The sequence below is a fragment of the Scyliorhinus torazame genome, chromosome 11 (assembly GCF_047496885.1).
Source record: "Scyliorhinus torazame isolate Kashiwa2021f chromosome 11, sScyTor2.1, whole genome shotgun sequence".
In the NCBI taxonomy this organism is placed as follows: Eukaryota; Metazoa; Chordata; class Chondrichthyes; order Carcharhiniformes; family Scyliorhinidae; genus Scyliorhinus; species Scyliorhinus torazame.
This window is the reverse complement of record NC_092717.1, coordinates 53,959,083-53,985,000: the sequence shown is the minus strand read 5'-3', so window position 1 is coordinate 53,985,000 and position 25,918 is coordinate 53,959,083. Positions and strand designations below refer to the sequence as shown.

At 43.7% G+C, this 25,918-nt stretch overlaps 1 protein-coding gene across 32 annotated transcripts in view; it reads left to right on the top strand.

Moving 5' to 3' along the window:
* The window catches only part of clasp2 (cytoplasmic linker associated protein 2), a 666,501-nt gene that overhangs the window by 419,710 nt on the left and 220,873 nt on the right, over nucleotides 1-25,918 (top strand). For 13 of the 32 annotated variants that reach the window (XM_072467270.1, XM_072467265.1, XM_072467261.1 and 10 more), the window contains 5 exons: nucleotides 7,104-7,166; nucleotides 8,442-8,554; nucleotides 20,128-20,151; nucleotides 21,612-21,856; nucleotides 21,940-22,003. In XM_072467270.1, coding sequence (XP_072323371.1) covers nucleotides 7,104-7,166; nucleotides 8,442-8,554; nucleotides 20,128-20,151; nucleotides 21,612-21,856; nucleotides 21,940-22,003 — 509 coding nt within the window. The remainder of the gene's footprint in view (nucleotides 1-7,103; nucleotides 7,167-8,441; nucleotides 8,555-20,127; nucleotides 20,152-21,611; nucleotides 21,857-21,939; nucleotides 22,004-25,918) is intronic. The other 19 variants (XM_072467277.1, XM_072467268.1, XM_072467267.1 and 16 more) reach the window with 5 other exon arrangements.

Below are 25,918 nucleotides of genomic sequence, written 5' to 3'. Positions count from 1 at the left end.
GCATGGTTTGACAACACTGGAGAGATAGGAACGGTGAATCCAGCCCCATAACTTAACTTTTTAAAAATAAATCGTGGAGGAACTGAGTCACAGGATCGCAAATTAGTTTTAACAAGAAAAAAACATTTATTAAACATGACAAAATTGGATTATAATACAAAACTCCTTTACTTCCCCTTTTAGTTTAACAAATACAAGGAGTTTAAGATTAATACAGATTAAAACGTACACCTTAAGTTACAATGGTCCCATTATCACAGTCCCATTTAAGCACACTGGCTGCGAACAAATACACACACTCTTCTCCGAACCTAAGTTAATGTCTGGTATTTCCCTCAAAATGATTCTTACACTGTGAGCCACCTTGTTCTCATTGAACTCCAAATTCCAGGCCAGTGATTTCAAGTTCGCTTTCAAAAAGTAAATTTCAAATCTTCTCTTCCATTTTGTGTTCCCTCCACTGCTTCCATCAAGGGTTTGCTTTCAGGTTTTACACCTCTCCCTTCAGGTTTCCTTTGTCCTTACAGGCTTTTACACAAACTCCGAGATCCAGCCACCGATTTCCACATTTATTTCAAATAATCTTTCCCAAACTGTCATACTTTCGCACAATCCTTAGCACTACTGTAAATATTTTTCTGTCCTCTCACAATCCAATGCCTTTTCAACTCTGTGACTTTACTGAACAATGATCTGTTCTGGCTCCCTGTTTCCTCTGTTCCACTCACTCCAGACTTCTTGGAAACTTCTCTTCATTTCTCTAGTTTCCTTAAGTAGCTGGACTTTAGATTCCGGCATCTGTTTTCTTTGCCATTACTCCACAGTATGGCTTTTCTTCTGTAAAGGCTGGGAGTAATATTCCTCTTAGGCTTCTAAAACTCAACTGCTAAACTCAACTGATGCTAGCTGAGCTGTGAGAATTGCCTTCTCTCTCACTACCTATCTCCAACTGCAACCAAATTTGGTAAACTAAAACTTAAAAGCTTCTCTTCCTTACATGGCCCTAGTTGGTAAGCAACCACTGCTAGTTTTTTTACTCTGTACGCTGTAGCCCTCTAAGCAAAATAGAATCACAGTTGTAATTGAAATCAGCCCCGCACATGCAAACACTTTTGTCCAGCATGAATCTAACTAGGATTTACCCAGGCACAGAAACATTAAATTAAACCCACTTAAACCTATACCTTATTTCTAATGCTTACTAATACAAATATAAATCCCTTAAAACTGCCTTTGTTTTCTTTCCAAATTGATTTTTAAAAATCTCTGAGAATTAAAAGCTGAAGTAATGTGATTGCGCACTGGTAAAAGTTGAATTTCAGTGCCACAGAGGTTGCTTGGAAGTAATTAATAATGAATGGAGAAGTCCTAACATGTTGTGGTAAGTCTAGTCATTAACTACCACATAAGTAAGAAACTTCACATTGTTCAATGAATTTGATGGTTAATGCCACTTTTATCATGCTCATCACGGCAGGGCAGCACGGTAGCATTGTGGATAGCACAATTGCTTCACAGCTCCGGAGTCCCAGGTTCGATTCCCAGCTGGGTCACTGTCTGTGAGGAGTCTGCACGTCCTCCCCGTGCGTGGATTTCCTCCGGCTGCTCCGGTTTCCTCCCATAATCCAAAGATGTGCAGGTTAGGTGGATTGGCCATGATAAATTGCCCTTAGTGTCCAAAATTGCCTTAGTGTTGGGTGGGGTTACTGGGTTATGGGGATAGGGTGGAGGTGTTGACCTTGGGTAGGGTGCTCTTTACGGGAGCCGGTGCAGACTCGATGGGCTGAATGGCCTCCTTCTGCACTGTAAATTCTATGATAATCAGGGTCTTTTATCAGGGTCATTGCATCTTGGACATCAACTTCTGAATTGTTACATAAATAATGATGAACATTGCTGAGCTCAGAATTTATTGTGGAAAAATAATTAGTGTTAATCTGTTGTACCTTTGCAGTCAATCTTTTAAAGTTCCATCCTTCCTCATCATTTAAATATTTAGTGTGTTTTTTTTAATATTGGATCTTTTGGGCAGGAAGGGATTTAACCGGTGTCATTGCAATGTAGCATGGCTTGCGAAGCAGAAGTTTTGTTGATGCATTTTCCAGTACCATTTCCTTATGATTTAAATATTTTGTGTGACGTTTTTTGATATTGGTTCTTTTGAGCTGGAAGGGACTTAACCAGTTTCATTGCATTATAGCATGCCTTGTGTAACTGATTTTTATTGGTGATGTTTTGAGGGTGTTACAACCTGGCACTTCATAATTGAATGAATATTTGAGCAATGCAGAGCAGCAACGTTGCAGTAACTGGGCTACCTTAAGGTTAGAAGGTCTGCAGCCCGTTCAGTGGCTCTGAAAATCAAACTCGTTCTTTGGTGTCATGTCTGTGGGATTATAGAAGCTGTAGCAACAAAACAAGGTGGTACAATATTAGTACATCAATTCAATTGGAATCGCAAAAAACAAGACTTATTTTAATGAATGACATTTTGCAGACTAAGCTTTTTTTTTTAAACTAACATTGAAAATGCTGATTTGTTTTTACAGCTCTGATTATACTTGTGAACAGTTGTTCACAAATCCGATGCATTTTTACCTGCATGTCAATTTTTTATAATACCCACAAATCATTAACCAAATTAGTGGCCAATCAGCTGAGATTCATTGAACAGCAGAATAGGGAGGGCTTGGTGCTTAATGGTTGTCTTGTCTTTATGGGAGCCGGTGCAGACTCGATGGGCCGAATGGCCTCCTAAAAAAAAAAAGTAAAAAAGCAAGAGGGTAGCCAGGGAAAGGGTTGGCCCACTGAAGGATAGGCAAGGGAATCTATGTGTGGAGCCAGAGGAAATGGGCGAGGTACTAAATGAATACTTTGCATCAGTATTCACCAAAGAAAAGAAATTGGTAGATGTTGAGTCTGGAGAAGGGTGTGTAGATAGCCTGGGTCACATTGAGATCCAAAAAGACGAGGTGTTGGGTGTCTTAAAAAATATTAAGGTAGATAAGTCCCCAGGGCCTGATGGGATCTACCCCAGAATACTGAAGGAGGCTGGAGAGGAAATTGCTGAGGCCTTGACAGAAATCTTTGGATCCTCACTGTCTTCAGGTGATGTCCCGGAGGACTGGAGAATAGCCAATGTTGTTCCTCTGTTTAAGAAGGGTAGCAAGGATAATCCAGGGAACTACAGGCCGGTGAGCCTTACTTCAGTGGTAGGGAAATTACTGGAGAGAATTCTTCGAGACAGGATCTACTCCCATTTGGAAGCAAATGGACGTATTAGTGAGAGGCAGCATGGTTTTGTGAAGGGGAGGTCGTGTCTCACTAACTTGATAGAGTTTTTCGAGGAGGTCACTAAGATGATTGATGCAGGTAGGGCAGTGGATGTTGTCTATATGGACTTTAGTAAGGCATTTGACGAGATCCCTCATGGTAGACTAGTACAAAAGGTGAAGTCGCACGAGATCGGGGTGAGCTGGCAAGGTAGATACAGAACTGGCTAGGTCATAGAAGGCAGAGAGTAGCAATGGAAGAATGCTTTTCTAATTGGAGGGCTGTGACCAGTGGTGTTCACAGGGATCAGTGCTGGGACCTTTGCTGTTTGTAGTATATATAAATGATTTGGAGGAAAATGTAACTGGTCTGATTAGTAAGTTTGCAGACGACACAAAGGTTGGTGGAATTGCGGATAGCGATGAGGACTGTCAGAGGATACAGCAGGATTTAGATTGTTTGGAGACTTGGGCGGAGAGATGGCAGATGGAGTTTAATCCGGACAAATGTGAGGTAATGCATTTTGGAAGGTCTAATGCAGGTAGGGAATATACAGTGAATGGTAGAACCCTCAAGAGTATTGAAAGTCAAAGAGATCTAGGAGTACAGGTCCACAGGTCACTGAAAGTGGCAACACAGGTGGAGAAGGTAGTCAAGAAGGCATACGGCATGCTTGCCTTCATAGAATTTACAGAGCAGAAGGAGGTCATTCAGCCTATCGAGTCTGCACCGGCTCTTGGAAAGAGCACCCTACCCAAGGTCAACACCGCCACCCTATCCCCATAACCCAGTAACCCCACCCAACATTAAGGGCAATTTTGGACACTAAGGGCAATTTATCATGGCCAATCCACCTAACCTGCACATCTTTGGACTGTGGGAGGAAACCGGAGCACCCGGAGGAAACCCACGCACACACGGGGAGGATGTGCAGACTCCGCACAGACAGTGACCCAAGCCAGAATCGAACCTGGGACCCTGGAGCTGTGAAGCAATTGTGCTATCCACAAGGCTACCGTGCTGCCCCTATTGGCCGGGGCATTAAGTATAAGAATTGGCAAGTCATGTTGCAGCTGTATAGAACCTTAGTTAGGCCACACTTGGAGTATAGTGTTCAATTCTGGTCGCCACACTACCAGAAGGATGGGGAGGCTTTAGAGAGGGTGCAGAAGAGATTTACCAAAATGTTGCCTGGTATGGAGGGCATTAGCTATGAGGAGCGGTTGAATAAACTCGGTTTGTTCTCACTGGAACGAAGGAGGTTGAGGGGCGACCTGATAGAGGACTACAAAATTATGAGGGGCATAAACAGAGTGGATAGTCAGAGGCTTTTCCCCGGGGTAGAGGGGTCAATTACTAGGGGGCATAGGTTTAAGGTGAGAGGGGCAAGGTTTAGAGTAGGTGTACGAGGCAAGTTTTTTTACGCAGAGGGTAGTGGGTGCCTGGAACCCGCTACCGAAGGAGGTGGTGGAAGTAGGGATGATAGTGACATTTAAGGGGCATCTTGACAAATGCATGAATAGGATGGGAATAGAGGGATACGGACCCAGGAAATGTAGAAGATTGTAGTTTAGTCGGGCAGCATGGTCGGCACGGGCTTGGAGGGCCGAAGGGCCTGTTCCTGTGCTGTACATTTCTTTGTTCTTTGTATGTTAGCACAGACGATTTTGAAGGTTTTTTTTAATGTTTATATTTCAGCTTTGCATCTGTTAAACAGCTTCAATTTTAAGTACTGAGATATGACAACTTTAAAGGAGATTAGTGAGAACATATTGTATTGGACTCAAAAGCAGTTAAAATTCCTTCATAGGAATAAGGAAGGCAAACTTTTTTTCTTGTTTCATGTCCTAATTTAATAACTGTGCATAGTGTTTTACATATTATCTTATTTGTTATATTACTGTGAGTGAATAAGGTGGCGTTCTCGTAAAATCAGCTTCATTTTTCAGACTGAAAACATCCTCTGTGCACTTGCAAATTCATGGGAAATTGATTTTTATTCCTTGAAAATTGTTCTCATCATTTTTGACCCACTTTGGAAAGTGTTTGTTTGATTCTTATGAAAGATTCAACAGTGTACAGAAGGGTCTGACTTTTACACAATGCAACTGGCTTAAACTCTGACCAATAGCTCAGGGCGCCAGCACAAACTTAGAGGAACATAGCTTCCAAACTTGTCCCCATTGATGTCATGAATATATCCTGGTAATTTGTTGGGAATGATTTTTAATATAGAAAAATAGCAAAAACTTCCAAACAGCAAAAATTGTTACAAATAATAACCAGAGTCTTCAGTTGAGGACATAACACACATTTTCTTAAAATGCATGAAATATATTGGGCGCGATTCTCCGAGCCCCGCACTGGGCCGGAAAATTGCCGCAACTGCGCCCCGATGCTGGTGCACGATTTTCCGAGGTGCGGAGAATCGGCGCCGGCGCGTTTGACGCGGCACTGGCCGCGGGCCACTGGAATCGGCGGGGCCGCCGATTCTCTGGCCCAGATGGGCTGAGCGGCCGCGCGGAAAAGGCAAAGTCCCGCCGGCACCGTTCACCCCTGGTCGCTGCCGGCGGGAACTCTGCCCGAAGGGTCGGGGGCAGCCTGTGGGACGGGGAAAAGCGCTCCTTCACCGGGGGAGGGGGGCCTCCGATGGGGTCTGGCCCGCGATCGGGGCCCACCGATCGGTGGGCCGGGCTCCCCTCCCGGGCATACTTTGTTGCGCGGCCGGCCCCTGAACCCCCACGCCATGTTAGTAGGGGCCGGCGCGCTGAAGAAGTCCCCTGAGCAGGTTGGCACGGCCCAACTGCGCATGCGTTGGTTGGCGCGGCGCCCATTTGGAGCCGGGAAGGGAGGCTGGAGTGGAGTGAACCGTTCCAGTGGCGTTCTGGCCCCCTGTGGGGGATAGAATCCATCGTACCCGTGCCCGCTTCGTGCCATCGTGAAACGCGACGGCGTTCATGACGGCGCGAACACTTAGTCTCCATTTTGGAGAATCGCCCCCATAATCTTAGTGGAATAAATGTGTTGGGTATTAGTTATTTGATTTAAATTGGCTTCTAATATTGCCAAAAGTTCAACAAGGTTGGGGATTGGGAAAACTTTGAAATTCAGCAAAGGATCACGAAGAAATTGATCAAGAAAGAGAGAATAGGATACGAGTGTAAACTAGTTGTTACAGATCGTAAAAGCTTTAATAACTATGTAAAAAAGAAAGATTATAGCCAAGGGTAAATCTGGGTCCTTTGGTGGCAAAGCAGGAAAAATTAGAATGGGGGATAAGAAAATGACAGATACATTAAACAAATACTTTATAAGCATTGTAATGGTAGAACACATAAAAATGTTCCAGAAGTAATGGGGAATCAAGGGTCTGGTGAAAATGCAAAACTTGATGATTATTCGTATTAATGGGAAAACATATTCAACATCAATGGGATCAAAAGCATCAAATCCCCTGGACTTGATTTACACACTATTGTTTTGAAAGAGATTTTTTACAGAGATGATGGATCCATTTTTTTTTTTTTTTTTTTTTTTTTTTTTTTTTGATGCTTCAGAATTCTCCAGATTCTGAAATGGTGCCTGGGGTTAGGAAGGTAGCAAATAATGTGATGGGGAAGGGAAATACGAAAGGAGATGTAAATCCAAGGGACACAAGAAGGTAATAGAGCATGATATCAATTTAGGTCATGATAACCAAAGTGTGACAGGAAGGGACATGTTTGCTATTTTTATCTAAAGCAAATCTTTTAATTTCAAATTAACATTTTGCACTTAATGGAAGGCTTCCCATTGTAATAGACAGGGTTTCTGTCATCCTATACTTACAGCATCCAGACATCACTCCAGATCAACTGGTGCTCTCTACACCTCAGACACATATTCAGCTACAGGTGAAAAAACGGGTAACAGCATGCCAACATTGTCTGTGTAAACCTTCCAACCTGGCATTTTTTTGGTTGGCATGTTCCTAAATCTGTAAACATAACGAACAATTTTATCATCCTTATTTTCTCATCAAACAGTTAATTATATTTTGAACATCTTATTTTCTTTACAGTGTAATTTAAATGGGAATAATGCTGCAGAGATTCTTGTCCTCTTACATTGCAAAAAAAATCAGACATTTAACCGAAATAACTTTCTTTCCATTATTTGCTTTCTATCTTGCCCTCGTTCACTCCTGCTTTAGCTATCTCTCCTCCATGGATGCACTTTGTCTCCCAAGAACCGCTCAATCCAGCCAACCTTGATTCCCCCCATTGCCTTCACATTCATTCTCTCCCTTGTTCAGGAAGATGTTTCCCTTGGCTACAATTTGGCTTCACAGTCTCAGAATAAGGAATTAGCCTTGAGGACTGAGATGAAGATAAATGGCTTCAATCAAAGGATTGTAAATCTGAGGAATTCATTGCTGCAGGGATTATGGTTGCTCAGTCATTGATTATATTGAAGAAAGAGACTGATGCATTTTTGGATAGGATCATCTACCCTAGTCTTATTTTTGATATGTTTTTCCTCTGGCTTTTCATTCTCGCTTGCCTTATTTCAGGACCATAGGGTCCTGATTTGGATCGCGGGCATATTCTGGTGTCTGACAATCCAGGGACTGGGAGATTTGGGTCATTGTCTTTTTAATGGCCCTTTTTGTGTGCATTTCAACCTGTCACGTTCTACGTATCTGTGCACCTATCTCTCCCTTACTCCCAATAGAATGTACATATTGAGCACAAATTGAAGTCACCCCACTTAGGATAATTGGAATGAAAACAAAAGGTAAAAATGTAGTTTTTGCAGAGGTTGCAAATGGAGTTTTCTAATTTGCATCAGTGAATTCAAGGTTTTAATGGGCAGAGTCAAAAACGAACTAATTTTTCTGTATTTCCTTGTATAGATTTTTTTCCAAGCAAAACTCTGCAGCATAAATATCATTTAAAATAACACTGTCTGTGTAAACTGATGGAAGAGGCAGAAGCCTTTTTTTTCTGTCTGATGCCTTACTTACATTTATTTAGATCACAAGACATTATGCATGTGACATTTTATTCTGTTTGAACAATTTTCAGTGATCCTAATTCGACATTTTCATTCCTGAAAGATTCATTCGAAATGTGATATTTTATTGATAAATATTTAAAGTTACTTCTGTTTCTTACTGATTAAAATAGCAGGGTCCGATCGCTATGGGTTTAATCAGTCCAGTAGATTGTCTGCATCAGTGAGTGCCATGCGAGTTCTCAATACAGGATCTGATGTAGAGGAAGCTGTTGCAGATGCTTTGGTAAGTATAGTTAAATTATATGATCATTTATTTGCGATTGAATCACCTGTATTATAGTTTTTCTTTTGATGTTTATTGTTATGATGCATAATGTTCTGTCATTTGTTATGATACCCATGGAGACCAACAAACAAAAAGAATCAAATGTACCAAACAACCCCAACGAGGAAGTCAATGGATAAGATTTCGCTTTTTACAGCTAACAATCAACCAAAATTAGCAGGCAATATGCAGTCAATATAAACTATAAATTACACATTAATTATGAGACACAAGAAAGAAAGATTATGAATTTACTTGGCACATATGGCTCCAATTTCAGTCAGAAAGTCATTCAAAGCTCTGAACTTCCTTAGGTAGAGTTCCAACTACGTTTCTTCGAGCACTAAACTATTAGTCTTCATCTGAGAGCAACTCCCAACCAACCCGAGTTTTCACGGATATGGTTTTCACCCAAATTGTGCACTTTTGTGAAACTACTCCACTCTGCTCAACACGGCTGGTAGATGCCGGGAGATTCCTCCTTCCGGGATCTACCCAGCTTACCTTGCAAGATCAAATGCGATCTTGCAAGACATCGTGATGTGAATCCTGCCCATTGTGGGCGGATCACGTTTTGGAAAATCTGCAGACCGTTAGTCTGACTCTAATGTGCACTCGCACAATCTCCCCAAGACGATGGGTCCTAACACCATCGACTTGGAGATCTCGGCAAGCATTGTTCAGTGCTGATCTCCACAAAAGGGGACCAGATGGAACAGCACTCAAGCTGGTCTCCCAGTGAATTGGAAGCCCCAGGTGCTTGCCTTCTGCGTAGGTTGGCACCCTGGCACTGCTGGTGCCACATGGGCACCTTGGCACTGCCAGCCTGACACCCTGGCGGTACCAGCCTGACACTGCCAAGGTCCCAGGTGGCATTTTCCCCCGTTGCGGATCGGTCCCGGGGATACCCTGCGTGGGTGCGGGGTGGATCTGAGGACCTCCTCATAGATTAGTTGGGGCTTCGCGGAGGTTCTGGGGTCGTGTCAATGGGTTGAGAGATTGGGACGCCATTTCAAAATGGCATCCTGACCTCCTTCTGCACTGACTGGTTCCAGCGAGTGGAACTCCTCAGTGCAGAAAACGGAACTAAATGCAGCCTGGTCGAGGTGTTGCCCACTGAGGCACCGTATCTACCCAAATGGGCGTTCAATAGCGTGGTGTTTCTCAACGCTCTGGGCGCCAGGAAATATCTGGCTAAACTCACTGCGGGATTTCTGCATCCATTCCGGTAGATTGCGGCCATGGTCTTGATGCCGTGCATCTGTCAGAAATATTTGTGTACTGAAACTTCAGTAACAACCCTGTGCACTGTATGGCAGGTGCTGGACAATCAGGTCCTTTGAAACAACCAAAGCAATGACAATAACCTTGTTTTCCTGCTCCTAGATTCCACATTTGTGTTTATTGTCTTTCAACTGTGTCCTAATCGCTTCTCCAGCACACCAGGCTACGTGGGTCCTGGTGGGCAGAGCAGTTCATCTTTCCTTTGGGTCGTGAAGGTCATTCTCCCATTTGATGCCAGTTGCTGAGCCTGGCCAAACCCCCAAATTGTACAGTCCATCATACACTAATTATCTTTCACAATCTGGAGACAGTTCAATTGGAAAATAATGGAAACAGCCTTCTTCACTGAACATCTAACGTCTTGTGCATTGCCCAATCCAAGCTGTGCTATTTATTGGCCTGAATCTATGACTGCTCCCTTGATTTTTGTTTACTCTCATCAGCAGAACTTAAACATCAAGATGCACTTCATGATTACTCCCTTTGCTCCTCTTCCACAAAGTTTCAGTGTCCGATGGGCAATTCCCCTGCTCCCTGAGACCCTCTGTGAAAGGCTATGACTCAGCTAGAGTCAGAGACTTTGGACAGTTCCATGGTACCTACCTGAATACTTATCTAGGAAATTAAAAATCTTTCACCTGGATAACTGTATCACTGACCCTCCAATCCCCTCAACCTGAACCCCTGACCTGCGACCCTTACCCGACTACCTCCGCCTTTCCCCAACCAAAACCTGACTACCCCTTGACCTGACTATCTCCCCCGATCCAACCCAAACCAAACTGCTCACTACCTTCTACCTGACCTGGTCTGGTCCAACTACCCCAACCCGACTATCATAATCACCCCATTCACTCATTCATGCACTCACCATGTTGCAACTAATGCTGTAAAAAGGGAACGTGCCCTGTCTTCCCGCAACGCTACTCTGCTAGGACAGAGGGCCCTAAGGGAAGCTGCACTATGGATATATTTGACTACATGGATCGGAAAATCCTCTAAGAAATGTGCAACAGTGCGGAATCGGGAGGATCTCCAAGCGCAACGGCGATCCACTCGTCATTTCTGATGCTGGGATGATCCTGGTCATTTTTTCAAACTGGAAATCATGAATCTTTTCCTGTGTGAATTCCTATATTTGTTTTGTGTTGCTGTTGACTTCCAACTTTGTCCTTGCAAGGCTGTTCTGCGAAGTACTTGGTTACAGCACATCTTTTAATAGCTGTTAGTACAAAGCTTAGTACAGAGCTTAGAGCCGAGGTTGCTGAATACACAGTCACCAATAGTGGAGCAATTGAAATTGGAATGATTGAGGCCAAAATCAGAGGAGCACAGATATCTGGGAAGATTGTGGAGCTGGAGGACTCTGGAAATGGAGAAGGATGAGGCTATGGAAGGACTTAAAACTCATGATTTTGAAAGCAATGCATTTGCTTTACCAAAATCCAATATAGGCCAGTAAGCATGGGGTGAATGAGCAGAGGTTTGGGTGATCTCAAGATGATAAAAGGTAGAATGTAGGAGGTCAGCCAGCAGTGCACTGGTATAGTCAAGTCTTGAAGTAATCAAGGCATGTACATAGATTTCAGCATCAGATAAGTTGAGACAAGAGCAGAGTCGTGCAATGTTACAGGGATGGAAATTGTGGTGATGCGGGTAGGTGTTTGGAAGCTCAACTCAGGGTTAAGTATGACTGAGGCTGTGACTGGACCGATCAGCCTGAGACAATTACCAGTGAATGGAATCTGTAACAGGGATTAGAGATTTTGCCTTTATCTCAATATTTAATTGGAGGAAATTTCTGCTTGTTCAATACCAACTATGAGATGAGCAGTATTTAAGTTTAGAGACAAGTGAAGGAGTCAAAAGAGGTGGCAGTCAGCTAGATCAAAGCAAAATATTGCAGGGGCTTGAAATCTGAAATAAAAATAGTTAATTCTGGATAAACTCAGCAGTTCTGGCAGCATTCATGAAGAGAGAAACACAGCGAATGTTTTGTGTCCATTCATCCTTCTACAGAACTAAAAGGGATAGAAATGTGATCAATTATGTATTTGCAGAAGGGGTGGGGGAGAATGGAAAGTCAGTGTTAGGTTGGAGAGATTGTCAAAGTTATGGAAATCAGACAAAGAGGCTATTAATGGTGCTGTTAAGGACTGAAGCGTGCTGACAATTACAAGGGTAGGACAGCAGAATGTGTTAATAGGGAAACAAAGGTCAGTGCCTCAGTGGGAGCAAAACTGAACAACCAGGGATGGTGGCCAAGTGGGGGAGTGGCGAGTTGTGTTGGGACAAGCCAGGAGAACTGAATACTGAAAACCAAAAGGCGGAGTCAAGATGGAGGAGAAAGTTCACAAGCTTAAGTGTTAAACTCAGGGTTGAGTCCAAAGGCTGTTCCGTGCCTAATCGGAAGATGGGTGTCGGGATTCTCCGCCTTGCCACGCCGGAAACGCAAATCATGATCGGGTGGAGAAGTGGGGGTCCAGCCGAAATTGGGGTACATGCAGGGTGCCGAACAGACCACTATGCCCTGGCTACCTGCAGGCGGTGGGATCGGGGTGGGTCCTGGGATGAGTCCGAATGATCTATGTGGGTAGCACAGTGGTTAGCACAATTGCTTCACAGCTCCAGGGCCCATGGTTCAATTCCCAGCTTGGGTCACTGCCTGTTCGGAATCTGCACGTTCTCCCTGTGTCTGCGTGGGTTTCCTCCGGGTTCTCCAGTTTCCCCCCACAGTCCAAAGATGTGTGGGTTAGGTGGATTGACCGTGCTATATTGACGTTAGTGTCCAAAAAAGGGAAATTGGGGTTACTGGGTTAAGGGGATAGGGTGGAGGGGCAGGCTTGAGTAGGGTGCTCTTTGCAAGGCCAGTGCAGACTTGATGGGCCGAATGGCCTCCTTCTGCACTGTAAATTCTATGATTTGCATCCACTTAGTGAGCTGGGCTGGGCGGCTGAGTCCTCAGGCCCTCATGATTCTCCACTCTTCTGGGCCTTGAATCATGTGGGCAAGGATCACGACTGGTATTTACCAGTGTGGCCCTGGTGTGACCTCAAGGTGGGCCAAGAGATAACTCCTGCCTTTCCCTCCCTTACCAGACTAGGCCCCCTCCCCAAGACCCCCAAATGGGGATCCCCTGCCCCAGAGACAGATGGGAAGGCCCCACGAGGCAACAGATGGGGAGGCCCCTCCTCCCAAGACCCCCAGAGGGGGAGGCCCCTCATCCCGAGACCCCCAGATGGGGAGGCCCCCATGCCGAGACCCCCAGATGGGAGGCCCCCCTGCCGAGACCCCCAGATGGGAGGCCCTCCCCCCCCCCCCCCCCCACCTAGACCCCCAGATGGTGAGGCCCCCCCCCCCCCCCCTGCCGAGATCCCCAGGTGGGGAGGCCCCCCTGCCGAGACCCCCAGATGGGAAGGCCCTGCTGAGAGCCCCCAGATGGGGAGGCCCCCCTGAGACCCCCCCCCCAAGATGCGGAGGCCCCCTCCTCCCGACCCCCCAAATGGGGAGGCCTCCCCGCCGAGACACCTAGATGGGTAGACGCACCTCCCTCGCCGAGACCCCCAAATGGGGAGGCCCCCCCGCCGAGACACCTACATAGGGAGGCGCCCCCCCCCCCCCCAACCCCACCCTCCATGGAGACCCCCAGATGGGGAGGCCTCCCTGCCTGGGCCACCCCAGATGGGGCCCGATCCTCCCGAGACCCCCAGATGGGGAGCCCCCACACCCGACACCCCCAGATGGGGAGGCCTCCCTGTCCGAGACACCCCAGATGGGTAGGCCCCCGCCCCCTGATACACCCCAGATGGGGAGGCCCCCCCCCTCCTCTGAGTCCCAAATGGGGTGGCCCCCTCCCCCCGAGACCCCTTAGATATGTGATATGGTACGAATTAAGTCAAGGCATGAAGGGAAAACTGGTCAATGGGAAGACTGATCAAAATGTTTTATACAATGTAAGAAAGGCTGAACTACTCATTCCAGCTCACCAGGCCCCATGTAAAGAATGCTCACAGTTCACCAGACCCCTGTAAGAAATGCTGCCCTAACCATTTCAGACTGTAAGACTGATAAGGCCAACTCTGCATAACTTGAAGTCTGAAAAGATCAGCGAAGGTCGAGCCATTCCAAAACACCGGACCTCGGCAACTCCTGATAAAACTAACTCGTCATAACCCAGGGCCGTAGGAATTAAACAAGATAAGTTCAGGAAGAAATAATTCTAATCCAACCTTTCAATGTTCCCTCCAAGGACAAGATAATGGTATGAGTGGTGTGACCAAAAAATGATAATGTATAAATATTGAGCTAATTCTCTGCAAAAGTGCGCAACTTGCAAAAGACTCAGCAGTTTTGTTGACTGCTCTCTGACTTCAAGTTTCAGCCAAGACTGCATGCAGTCTTTTCGAAAATAAAGCTTTGTTATTTTGTCTTAATTAGTGTGTTGAATCTTTCTACTACAGAAGTGGGAAAATATTGACTTTAGCAGATAGGGAGGCTCCCTAAGTAAAGGGACCCACACCGGAGACCTCCTAACTGAAAGGAATCCTCCCGAGACTTCTAAGTAAAAGGACCCCACAGAAAAGAGACCCCTGTCTGGAAGTTAAGGAGCAGTCCAGACAGCAGCAGTGAAATAAAAGCACTGTTGTAACACTCACCTGGGCATACACCTGCTGGCTCTGACAGAGGAAGCACCACATGTCCATTTCTGGAAAGAGAAAAGCATTGACCTGTATTTAAACCTTTCAGATCGTTTAGCTGCAAGCCATTCATTAATTTCTCCTAGTGGGCTGTGATTGACAGCTTCTACAAACACAGATGTCAGCCTTGCTTCATTCATCTTCATGGATCCAGTAACTTTCAGTGATGTAATCACAATGTTTGCAAACATGAACCACATCAAAGAGAGTTAAGTACATTTCAATCACTCCTACTAACGCTTGAGGTCCCCTGACTGTAACGGTGCTGAGCTCGAGATTGACAGCACTTCATTCTCTTTGAAGTGGTTGATATTTGTAAACACTGTGGCTACAGCACTTCAGAGTTACTCATGTTTTTGAAGGTGGCAGATATTGCAGAGAAACTGATAAAATGGGATGGAATCCTTACTGGGAACTGGTTGTGAAGAGCTGTAGTCTAGGTAGCTGTGGGAGTCTGTGGGTCTACAATGAATATTGGTGGTCAGTCTATCGCAGAAATTGAGACAGGTCAGGGAAGGGAAGTGTCGCAGATAGAACATGTGAAGGTGAAAGAGGGGTGGAAATGGAAGCAAAATTGATTTCCAGACAAGAGCCTGAAGCTGCACCCGATATAGTCATCAACATAATGGAGAAAGAGTTGTGGGAGTGGGCCTGAGCAAGACTGGAACAACGAATATTCCACATACCCCACAAAAAGACAGGCATAACTGGGGCCCATGCGAGTTATTTGCAGGAAATTAGACAAATTAAAGGAGAAATTGCTGAGTGAAAGAATGAGTTTAGTTTGGCGGAGGAGAGCAGTGGTGGACAGGGATTGTTCGGGCCACTGTTTAAGGAAGAAGCACAGAGCCCTCAGACCCTACTAGTGGGGGATGGGGGTGTGGAGGGATTTGATGCCAATAGTGAAGAGAAGGTGGTTGGAGCCGGGAAACTGTAAATTGTTGATGTGACGTAGGGCATCAGAAGAATTATGAATGTAGTGGGAAGGGACTGAGCAAGGTGAGAGAGAAAATAATCGAAAATAAATTCTATGATATGAAGAAATTAGTTCAGTGGGTCAGAAGCAAGCTGATACAATGGGCCTAGCTGGCCAGTCCTATTTGTGGATTTTGGGAAACAGGTAGAAGCGGGCTGTGTGGGGTTGGGGTCTATGAGGTTGGAAGCGAGGACGGGAAGATCTCCAGAGGTGATGAGGTATTGAGTTTTAACTGCATGTCATTGGTGTACATGTGAAAATTGACCTTTTTTGATGATGTCACCAAGTGCAGCATTTAATTGAGAAACAGGAAGGATTAGGGAAATTCAGTGGAATAAAAACAGAAAACGTTGGAAAAACTCAGATTAAAATCTGTGGAGAGAGAAACAGAGCTTAAAGTCAATGACATAGAAATATAGAAAAGGAGGCCATTAAGACCTTCGAGCCTGCTCTGCCATTTAATATGATCATGGTTAATCCTCTATCTCAACACCATCCCTCACTCTCCCCATATCTTTAAAGTCTAGAAATCTATTTTGTCCTTAAATATACTCCAGCCTTCTCTGGTAGAGAATTCCACAAATTCATCCAGCTCTGAATGAAGAAGTTTCTCCTCATCTCAGTCCTAAAAGGACTACACTGAACCATGACTGACCACTTGTTCTGTCCAGCCCTTTCAGAATTTTCTATGTTCAGTTAGGTCCCCTCTCATTCTTCTAAATTCCAACGAATACAGATCTAGTCGACCCTTGTCTTTGTATGACAATCCTGTCATCCCTGGAATCTGGTGAGCCTTCACTGCACTCCCTCGATGTTTCAGGGTCATCGTTAGACTTAATTGCAGAATTTTCTTATTGAGTTCAAATTTCACCATCTGCCGTGGTGAAACTCAAACGCAAGCCTCACTGGATTACTAGTCCAGTGACAATACCACTGTGCCACTACCTCCCCTTGTTTTTCATTTGCGCTGTCGTCATGTCATTGACCTGAAAGGTTAACTCTGTTTCTCTTTTCACTGTTGCTGCATGATCTGTTGAGTATTTCCAGACTGTAGATGCGAATTCATAGCTAAATTCGGAGGTTCAATAGCGGAATAAAGTTGATGGAGATAGGGTGAATTTGTATTGAGCACCAATGAATTGCTGTGAAAATTCAACAGTAGATGTTGAAGATGAGTCAAGTCCAGAAGCTATTTGAGGATAGATTATCAAAGGATGTGCTGATGGAGATATTTCCATGGAATGAAGATCAAAGAGCTGTAGTTGCAGAACAGAAAGAATGATGGCGAAGTTGGAAGTCGTCGTAAGTTTGAGAAGCAGCAGACTTCAGTGCAGGTGTGTCAACCTCTGGCCAGCAATAGACTACTAAAACTAAAAAATGTTCAGGACAGGAGAGAGGTTAGTGTGAAAAGCACTAGTTTCTCCTCTCACCACCTGCCTGTAAACAGAAAGGTGCTATGATTTGTTTCCTTTGTTATAAGCAATGGCAGATTTCCCAACCCCTCAGTTTTTGTGTGATCTAATTTTCTATTAATAACTGCACCCCCCCCCCCCCCAAGAAACCTTGAGAGGATGATTTCAACAGGGTAGTTTATTTGCACACACTCAAAATCCATGAACAGTTCCAATGCTGCCTCATTTGCATTGTATTCAAGAGGGAGAGAGAAAAGAAGGATTTGCAGGGTAAAGACCACAGAGAAAATTATTGTTTCACATGGGTTCTAGAGCCCTGAATGGAAGTCCAATGAAGTATTCCTTTATGGAGGTTGGTGAGTTGACAACTGATACTGAATAATTCACTTTTCGGTGGTTCTAACTTCCCGCGATGAGATAGGTGTGCAGCGAGTTTCCAGTAGAAGTAGAGCAGACGGGGCCAGATCCCTTCTCTGGGTTGCTGCTCGTTAGAAGGTAAAATGGACGACTGAGACATTGCAATACTGCAACGCAATAATATTGGTTGCACAAACCAGAGTTCCCTGTCACATGACTCCCAATTCTGCACACTGTCTTTGAAAAGGGTGTGCATCCTGCATGGGTCCCCGATACTTTTGAATATCTGAACCATTAAGAATTGAAAGAAAGGTTGTGGGGCCCTTTGTCTTATCAGATGAACAGACTCCTGTTGGCCAGCCTGGGTTATGAAAATGGAAATGGCTTTTCTATAACTCTCTTTGAATTTGGGCTGTGTAGCCCACAATGGGCTTGTTAGTAGTTCTTCAGGGATAATGAGATGTGAGTTTCTTCAATACTGGCAGGTAGATCCTTTTGTTCAGGTCACAGACATGTCTGTTTTTAGGTCTCAGCCCATTTAGATTTTTTTTAGAGAAAGCAATGAGCATATCTTTTTTTATTTTATAAGAGAAGTATAACGGGCGAAGTCTTAGTCCCTCACAAAAGGCAATTAGAATCTGGAGTCCAGTCACAGTGTCAGCAGGAAATTGGCATCCCGCAGTTAGATCAGAGGTGGGACTGGCTTTGAAGCACCAGACCTGTAACCGATCACTGTTTGTCGATGTACTCTGTTGATTATTCTTTTTGTCTACTATGTACGTACTGTGTACGTTCCCCTCGGCCGCAGAAAAATACTTTTCACTGTACTTCGGTACATGTGACAATAAATAAAATAAAATCAGATCAGACTGTAGCTGAGTCTTACAGTGTAGACCAGTGCGGAAGCATAGCTTGGCATCCAGTGAAATCCAAAAATTTGGAAACCAAATTTCAGGGAAGATCCAGTGCTCACAGAATAGGCATGATCAGTGCAATGTTCTTGGCGGATGGCCTGATTTATATTACAAGAACACTTGCAGCTAAAGATTTTAATGATTTATTAACATTAACTGTGGATCAACTATATACAAAACAACAGATGACTAACAGTATTAACATGCACAAGCAACCTCTCACTCCAGCTTGCTAGTCAGTGTGAGGTCATCTGACTCTAACATTCACGTATATGCTAATGAGACTCTTAGTGGTCAGTCGGTGAATTACAACACAACCATGATATCACCATTGTCAGGCAAAAGCAGTATAAACTAGCAATTAACTTGGGTTAAGAAAGGTGGCACAGTGGTTAGCACTGCTGCCTCACAGCTCCAGGGACCTGGGTTCAATTCCGGCCTCGGGTGACACTCTGTATGGAGTTTGCATGTTCTCCCCGTGTCTGCATGGGTTTCCTTTGGGTGCTCCAGTTTCCTCCCACAGTCCAAAGATGTGCAGGTTAGGTGGATTGGCCATGCTAAATTGCCCCTTAATGCCCAAAAGGTTAGGTGGGGCTACTGGGTTACGGGGATACGGTGGAGGCGTGAGCTAAAAAAGAGCTTGGGTTAAGGTGTTGCAGTCAGGAGACCTAAACCGTGGAAAAGATGAGATTGTGGGAGAAGGGACAGTGGATAGCCAAGGAAAGAGGTGGACTATGTGCAGCTCCCTCAGGAGTTAACTGCCCAGGAGCTGTCTTCAAACTCTCACTGACACATTCCTCTCTGCTGTATCCATTAATTAAATGAATAACTGCGCATATGCCTCATTGCTGTTTTGTGTGCTCTTAGGTGGGCACTGCTTTGCATAAGTTGAGTACATAACAACAGTCATTGCAGATTAAAGTAGTATCTAAAAGACAATGTGCTGGATTCTCCAAAAATGGGGCGATGTCCCCATGCCAGCGTAGAAACGCAAGCGTTTCACTCTTGACTTTCCTTAAGAAAGAGCGATTCTCCTAACTGCAGGGAGCTGGCAGGGCCCTGGAGTGCTCCTTGCAGCTCTGGCTGCGGACACGGGGCCCCGCACTTCCGGTCGGGAGTCCACGCATGCGCACGGTGGGGGCCTGCAGCGGCTGCGCCATGCACGATGGCGGACTCTGGCCGTGGACCGTCATCCAAAATCTAGCCCCCCCCCCGAGATCGCGCGTAACCGTGGATCCGTGCCGCCCGATCGCTCCCCTGGCCGTCCATGAGGCCCCCCCCCCCCGCCCCCTGTGAATTGAACATTTTATTACGTTCTCCATGTTTCTCCTTTCCTTGTCTTTATTGAAAGATTGACTTGTTAAGATACAGACCTGGTGGCAGATTACCCTCCTGTACTTAAGCGACTATTGACATTTGACTTTGACAATTTTTAAAAAATTAATTCCGGGGATGAATGCATCACTGGCTGGCCTAGCATTTGTTGTCCATCCCTAATTGCCCTTGAACTGAGTTTCAGAGGGCAATTCAGAATCAACCACATTGCTGGGAGCCTGGAGTCATGTGGGGCAGACCAGGTAAAGATGGCAGATTTTCTCCCCTGACAGACATTAGTGAACCAAATTATTTTTACGATAATTGACAATGGTTTCATAATCATCATTAGACTTTCAATTCCAGATTTTTATTGAATTCAAATTCAGTGAGTTTGGCAGGACATAAGATGCATCATTTGGCCACTGGTGGAAAGAAAATTGCTATGCACAATCACTCATTTTTGTTATCTACTTGTGGTTTCTTTGTCATGCTTCAGAACAGTAACTGAAATAATAAATACTAACAAAATATGGTCTGACTGTTCTCAATTTTTCTTTCCAAAAATTGCTATCAGCTCCTAGGAGACATACGGAGTAAGGTAGAGATATTCTTCTTTCCAAGACTGTTTTTCCATGAAGGATTGTTTTTCCATGAAGGATTGTATGTTGTGCTGTAAGCACCAAGCTGCATTTCTCTAGAATTGAATTCAACAGCATTATGTAATGTCTTCATGAATATGTGTAACACATTTGAGATCGTGTAATAAGTCCCGATTTTAAACCTTAATTTAATTGTAACACAGAATCCTTTCACGATTAAATGGTAAACAAAAACACAGAGCAAGAGGTATTGTTCATGTAAACCTAGCACACCACCGCAATCAATATGAGCTGAAGCTGGGCATGAACCTAAAATGACCGATATTTTCTATATTATACAGCTGACTTGCCATTTTCAGCCATGCAAGCGTCGGAGTCAATCCTGTACTCTGCCAATGGGATATACTATTGCAGTCCGTAAAAGAGACCAATGTTTCTTGGCTGGTCAGATTCTATTGCCCAAAGCAGTTCTTATACTTGGAACATTTATTGCATTAATTGGCAGTGTATTCAATTAAATTTTCTAATGCAATGCTGCAGGTTGACAGATCTTTCAAATCACTCTGCCTGCAGAAAGAAAATTCTGCAAAATTGTGTTGTGAAAGTAATTGACATTTTTAAACTCCGAAATTGACAACCATTTGGAAATGCTTTCTATTTTGCATTAGGTGGAAGTGTCACATTTGCATCTGATTAGCTTATATTGCTGAAACAACAATAAATTCGAATTGCCACGTAGGGAACTTGACAATGAACCAAGAACATATTCCTGCTGCTTTCTTCTGACTAGGAACTTGAGTTTTATGAGGAACAATTATTCTGCAGAATTCTTTCAGAAACATCAGTCACCTTTAATTGATCTTGGGATGTATGTATTGTAGCAGTTAGACTTTGTGACCTTAAAGGGTAAAGCTAGCCACAACACCATAACACCCATTGCATTGTTCTATGTGGTAGAAATTCCTGTTGTGAAACAGTATCTCATCCAGCATGTGAAAATTGCTACTGTAGATGGGGTATAACTATTGTTGCAGGATTAATACATTTGTGAAACACAATTGTGTAGAATTTGATTCATTGAAAGATTTGTTTTCGAAAAAAATCTTGTGTTCTACAAAGTCAACCTGATTGTCTAATTTCTGAAATAATGCACTAAACTTGAAACATTTTTTTCTCAAAAATAGTGCAGTGAATGCTGTCATTCCAGTGTTGTATCTTTTGATATGAGACTAATTTACAGGCATCTATTTTACTGAATACTTTACTGAATACAATGAAATCATTGTCACAAAGGGAAGCAAATCTAGACAACAAAGAACTAAATCATTATTGCTTTTAAAATCACCTTATTGCAAAAGGAAGAGTAAAATTAATTCTCAATCATTTATTTCCTTGTTGAAAAACGGATTGAAAAAAAAACAAATAGTGAAGGTGTATCATCAGTCCTGTTGCATTACAGAAAAAGCCAGCAAGGAGAAGGTATGAATCATACGGCATATATTCCGATGATGATGCCAACAGTGATGCATCCAGTGTCTGCTCTGAGCGTTCCTACAGTTCTCGAAATGGCAGCATCCCTACATATATGCGACAGACTGAAGATGTAGCTGAGGTCCTTAACCGCTGTGCAAGCACCAATTTTTCAGAAAGGAAGGAGGGCCTGCTGGGCTTACAGAGCTTACTGAAAAACCAACGGACATTGAGGTAGGGAGATAACTAACTTTACGTTGTGTTTTCAAGTTTTGTAGTATTATTCGTTAATCCATAATTATTCTCTTTTACAACAGTCGTGTTGAATTGAAAAGATTGTGTGAAATCTTCACGCGGATGTTTGCAGATCCTCATAGCAAGGTATGCTGGGGTACTTTTGCTTAAAATATTTTAACAGTTAGATTATCAATATCACTGTAATACATTTGTTGTATTTTCTGTCAATTCTATTATTTGTAATGGAGAGTTGTGACTTTTGCAATTGTGATTTTAAAGATATCAGTTGTCAATTATCATTTAATTTGCTTGAAGTAATTTTTATTGCGGGTGTTTATCCCTCCATTGAGGATATTATCATCCTCCAACTTCATTGAGTGTCTTGGCTATTTAATACCATCATTCCATCTTCCATTCCACCACATCCATTTACAGAGAAATTATAGCCAATATACCACATTCCTGTCAATGCCGCCAATTAGTAAGTTTTCTTAACACTAGCAATTTATATTATACATCTAAACATAGTTCTTCAGGTTTAAATTTGTCGGCACACATTAAAAAGTACTTATGGAATCACAGGACTTGAACATGGAACATTGCAAAATGTAACCAATTCACTTCTCCATTTTAAGGATAATAGAACATTACAGCGCAGTACAGGCCCTTCGGCCCTCGATGTTGCGCCGACCTGTGAAACAATCTAAAGCCCATCTACACTATTCCCTTATCATCCCTATGTTTATCCAATGACCATTTAAATGCCCTTAATGTTGGTGAGTCCATTACTGTTGCAGGCAGGGCATTCCATGCCTTTACTACTCTCTGAGTAAAGAACCTACCTCTGACATCTGTCCTATATATCTCCCCTCAATTTAAAGCTATGTCCCCTCGTGCTAGCCATCACCATCCAAGGAAAAAGTCTCTCACTGTCCACCCTATCTAATCCTCTGATCATCTTGTATGCCTCAATTAAGTCACCTCTTAACCTTCTTCTCTCTAATGAAAACAGCCTTAATTCCCTCAGCCTTTCCTCATAAGATCTTCCCTCCATACCAGGCAACATTCTGGTAAATCTCCTCTGCACCCTTTCCAGTGCTTCCACATCCTTCCTATAATACGGCGACCAGAACTGCGCGCAGTACTCCAAATGTGGCTGCACCAGAGTTTTGTACAGCCGCAACATGACCTCATAGCTCCGAAACTCAATCCCTCTACCAATAAAAACTAACACACTGTACGCCTTCTTAACAACCCTAGCAACCTGGGTGGCAACTTTCAGGGATCTATGTACATGGACACCGAGATCTCTCTGCTCATCCACACTCCCAAGATTCTTACCATTAGCCCAGTACTCTGTATTCCTGTTACTCCTTACAAAATGAATCTCCTCACACTTTTCTGCATTAAACTCCATTTGCCACCTCTCAGCCCAGCTTTGCAGCTTATCTATGCCCCTCTGTAACCTGCAACATCCTTCCGCACTGTCCACAACTCCACCGACTTCAGTGTCATCTGCAAATTTACTCACCCATCTTTCTACGCCCTCCCCCAGGTCATTTATAAAAATGACAAACAGCAGTGGCCCCAAAACAGATCCTTGTGGTACACCACTAGTAACTGAACTCCAGGCTGAACATTTCCCATCAACCACCACCCTCTGTCTTACAGCTAGCAAATTTCTGATCCATACTGCTAAATCACCCTGAATCCCATGCCTCCGTATTTTCTGCAATAGCCTACCGTGGGGAATCTTATCAAACGCTTTACTGAAATCCATATACACCACATCAACTGCTTTACGCTTGTCCACCTGTTTGGTCACCTTCTCAAAGAACTCAATGAGGTTTAAATGTTGCTGGAATCCACAATTTTAATTTTTATCAACATCAAGGCTGACTAAGTACCAACTAATGTCAATTACCACAACTTCAGATACTTTAGCATGTACAATTTAAAATACATCACAAAACCAGAATGTTTTGATATAATTTGGGATGGCAATAATTTTTTGACTTGCTCTTATCAAAATGTAATCGGTTTCCTAGTGTAATTGATTTTCCTAGCTTAAATCGACTACAGATTCTAAGTAATACATTTCATTTAACAAAATAAATGGTATTCTTCATCTTTCTATAGTATAGATATTTAAGGCAAGGAAATGAATGAAACTTTTCAATCTTATTAATCTCTCAAAATATTGTGCAGAGAACACCAACACAACCATCATAATTGAAACTAATCTAGATTTTTAACCAGCAATTACTTTACATCAGAAACACAGTCTATTATGAGCTGATAAAGTAATAAAGGTCAAATGTTATATTCCCATTTGGAATGACCATTTCATGTCATTGCTGCATTCCAGTACCCTCTATATATTGCAGGATCAAACTAAGTTGACAAGGAAAATGACAAAATACGTAGATCGTTTAAAAGATTTGAACCTATTGACATTGGGAATTTACCCACATCATCTTTCCATTCTGCATTTCTTATCTGAGTTGCTACATTATTTCTTGGTTGTTAGCCTTGGCTCTGTGATAGTAATCTGATGTCTGAGTCAGAAGGCTCATTCCACACAATTCACATAATCCAGGCCAACAGAGTGCATTATTCAGGAAGCACTGTACTGTTGGCAGTGTCATCTTTTGCATGATTCATTAAATCGATATTCCATCCATCTATCTTATTACTTTGATGAAAAAGATCCCATGAACAAGTTGAAGAAGAGCAGGGGGGTGGGACTCTCACTGATGTCCTGGCTGATATTTATCTTGTCCTGCTAATATTTATCTCAACCTATATCACTAAAATTAAGAATAGCAGTCATTATCTCATTGCTGTTTCTGGAACATTGCTCTGTGGAATTTGGCTGTTTCCTACTTTACAACAGTGACTACAGTTCAAAAAGAGTTTCATTGGCATTCAAGTGCTTTGGGACACCCCGAGATCATGGAAGATGCAATACAGTTTCATCCATTTTTTTCTTGTTTGCAAGTGGGCACTAACTGATTCTTTCTGCATTTAAAGAAGGTCATCATTTTTTACTGTCTAAGTTGATTCAACAGTTTTATTCCACATGATCGTTCAGTCAAAATTAGGTTTAACCAGTAACCAAATACCATACTATGTATTTCCCTGGCCTCTACCTTTGTCTCTCAAATTTTTTTTTATTCAGTGTTTTTCCGGTTTTACAAATAATGCAACAAACTGAACTGGTACAGTACAGCATAAATGCTTCTGCGTACATGAATACAGAAAAATGCAGGGTAGCATCAACACGTTTATACAAGGAAATACGGTGGGCAGATTCGCTAGAGCAGGCATTTTCTAAGTGGGGTCACGACCCGTGGATGTCGGGAGGGTCGCGGAGCCGTCCATTGCGGCGTTCCCGATCGCGGGAATTCACGCGCAACAGCCGTAGCAGCCGGCTTTTAACAATGCCGGCTGCGAACATTGCGGCGGGTGGGGGCATATGTTTTGGCCCTGTCCGAAGCTGGAGGATTACTGGAAGGTGGTGTTTAGGGTAATCTCGAAAGTGGTGCACGTGAAACTGGACACAGACCCTCGGGAGGCCATATTCGGGGTGTCTATCAGCCGGAGTTGGAAACGGGCGCAGAGGCAGATGTTGTAGCCTTCGCCTCGTTGATCGCCCGAAGGCGGATCCTGTTCGGGTGGAGATCAATTTCTCCACCCTGTGCCCTGGCGTGGCGGGAGGACCTGCTGGAAATCTTGACGCTTGAAAAGGTCAAATTTGAACTGATGGGAAGGATGGAGGGGTTCTACAATTCATGGGCGTTATTCATTATGCACTTTCGAGAATTGGATCACATCAAACATTAGGCGGGGGGGGGGGGGGGGGCTGGGGGCTGGGAGGGTTGGGGGGAGAGGGATTGTATGTGTTAATGGTGACTATGGGTGATTCCTGATTACTTTTTGTCATTTGTTTATGTTAACATGCGGGCTAATGTCTGGGGTTTGGTGGGAGGATGGAATCGTTGTTATTGATATGGGGATTGACATTACATTCGTTACTGATTATAGCTTATTGTTGGG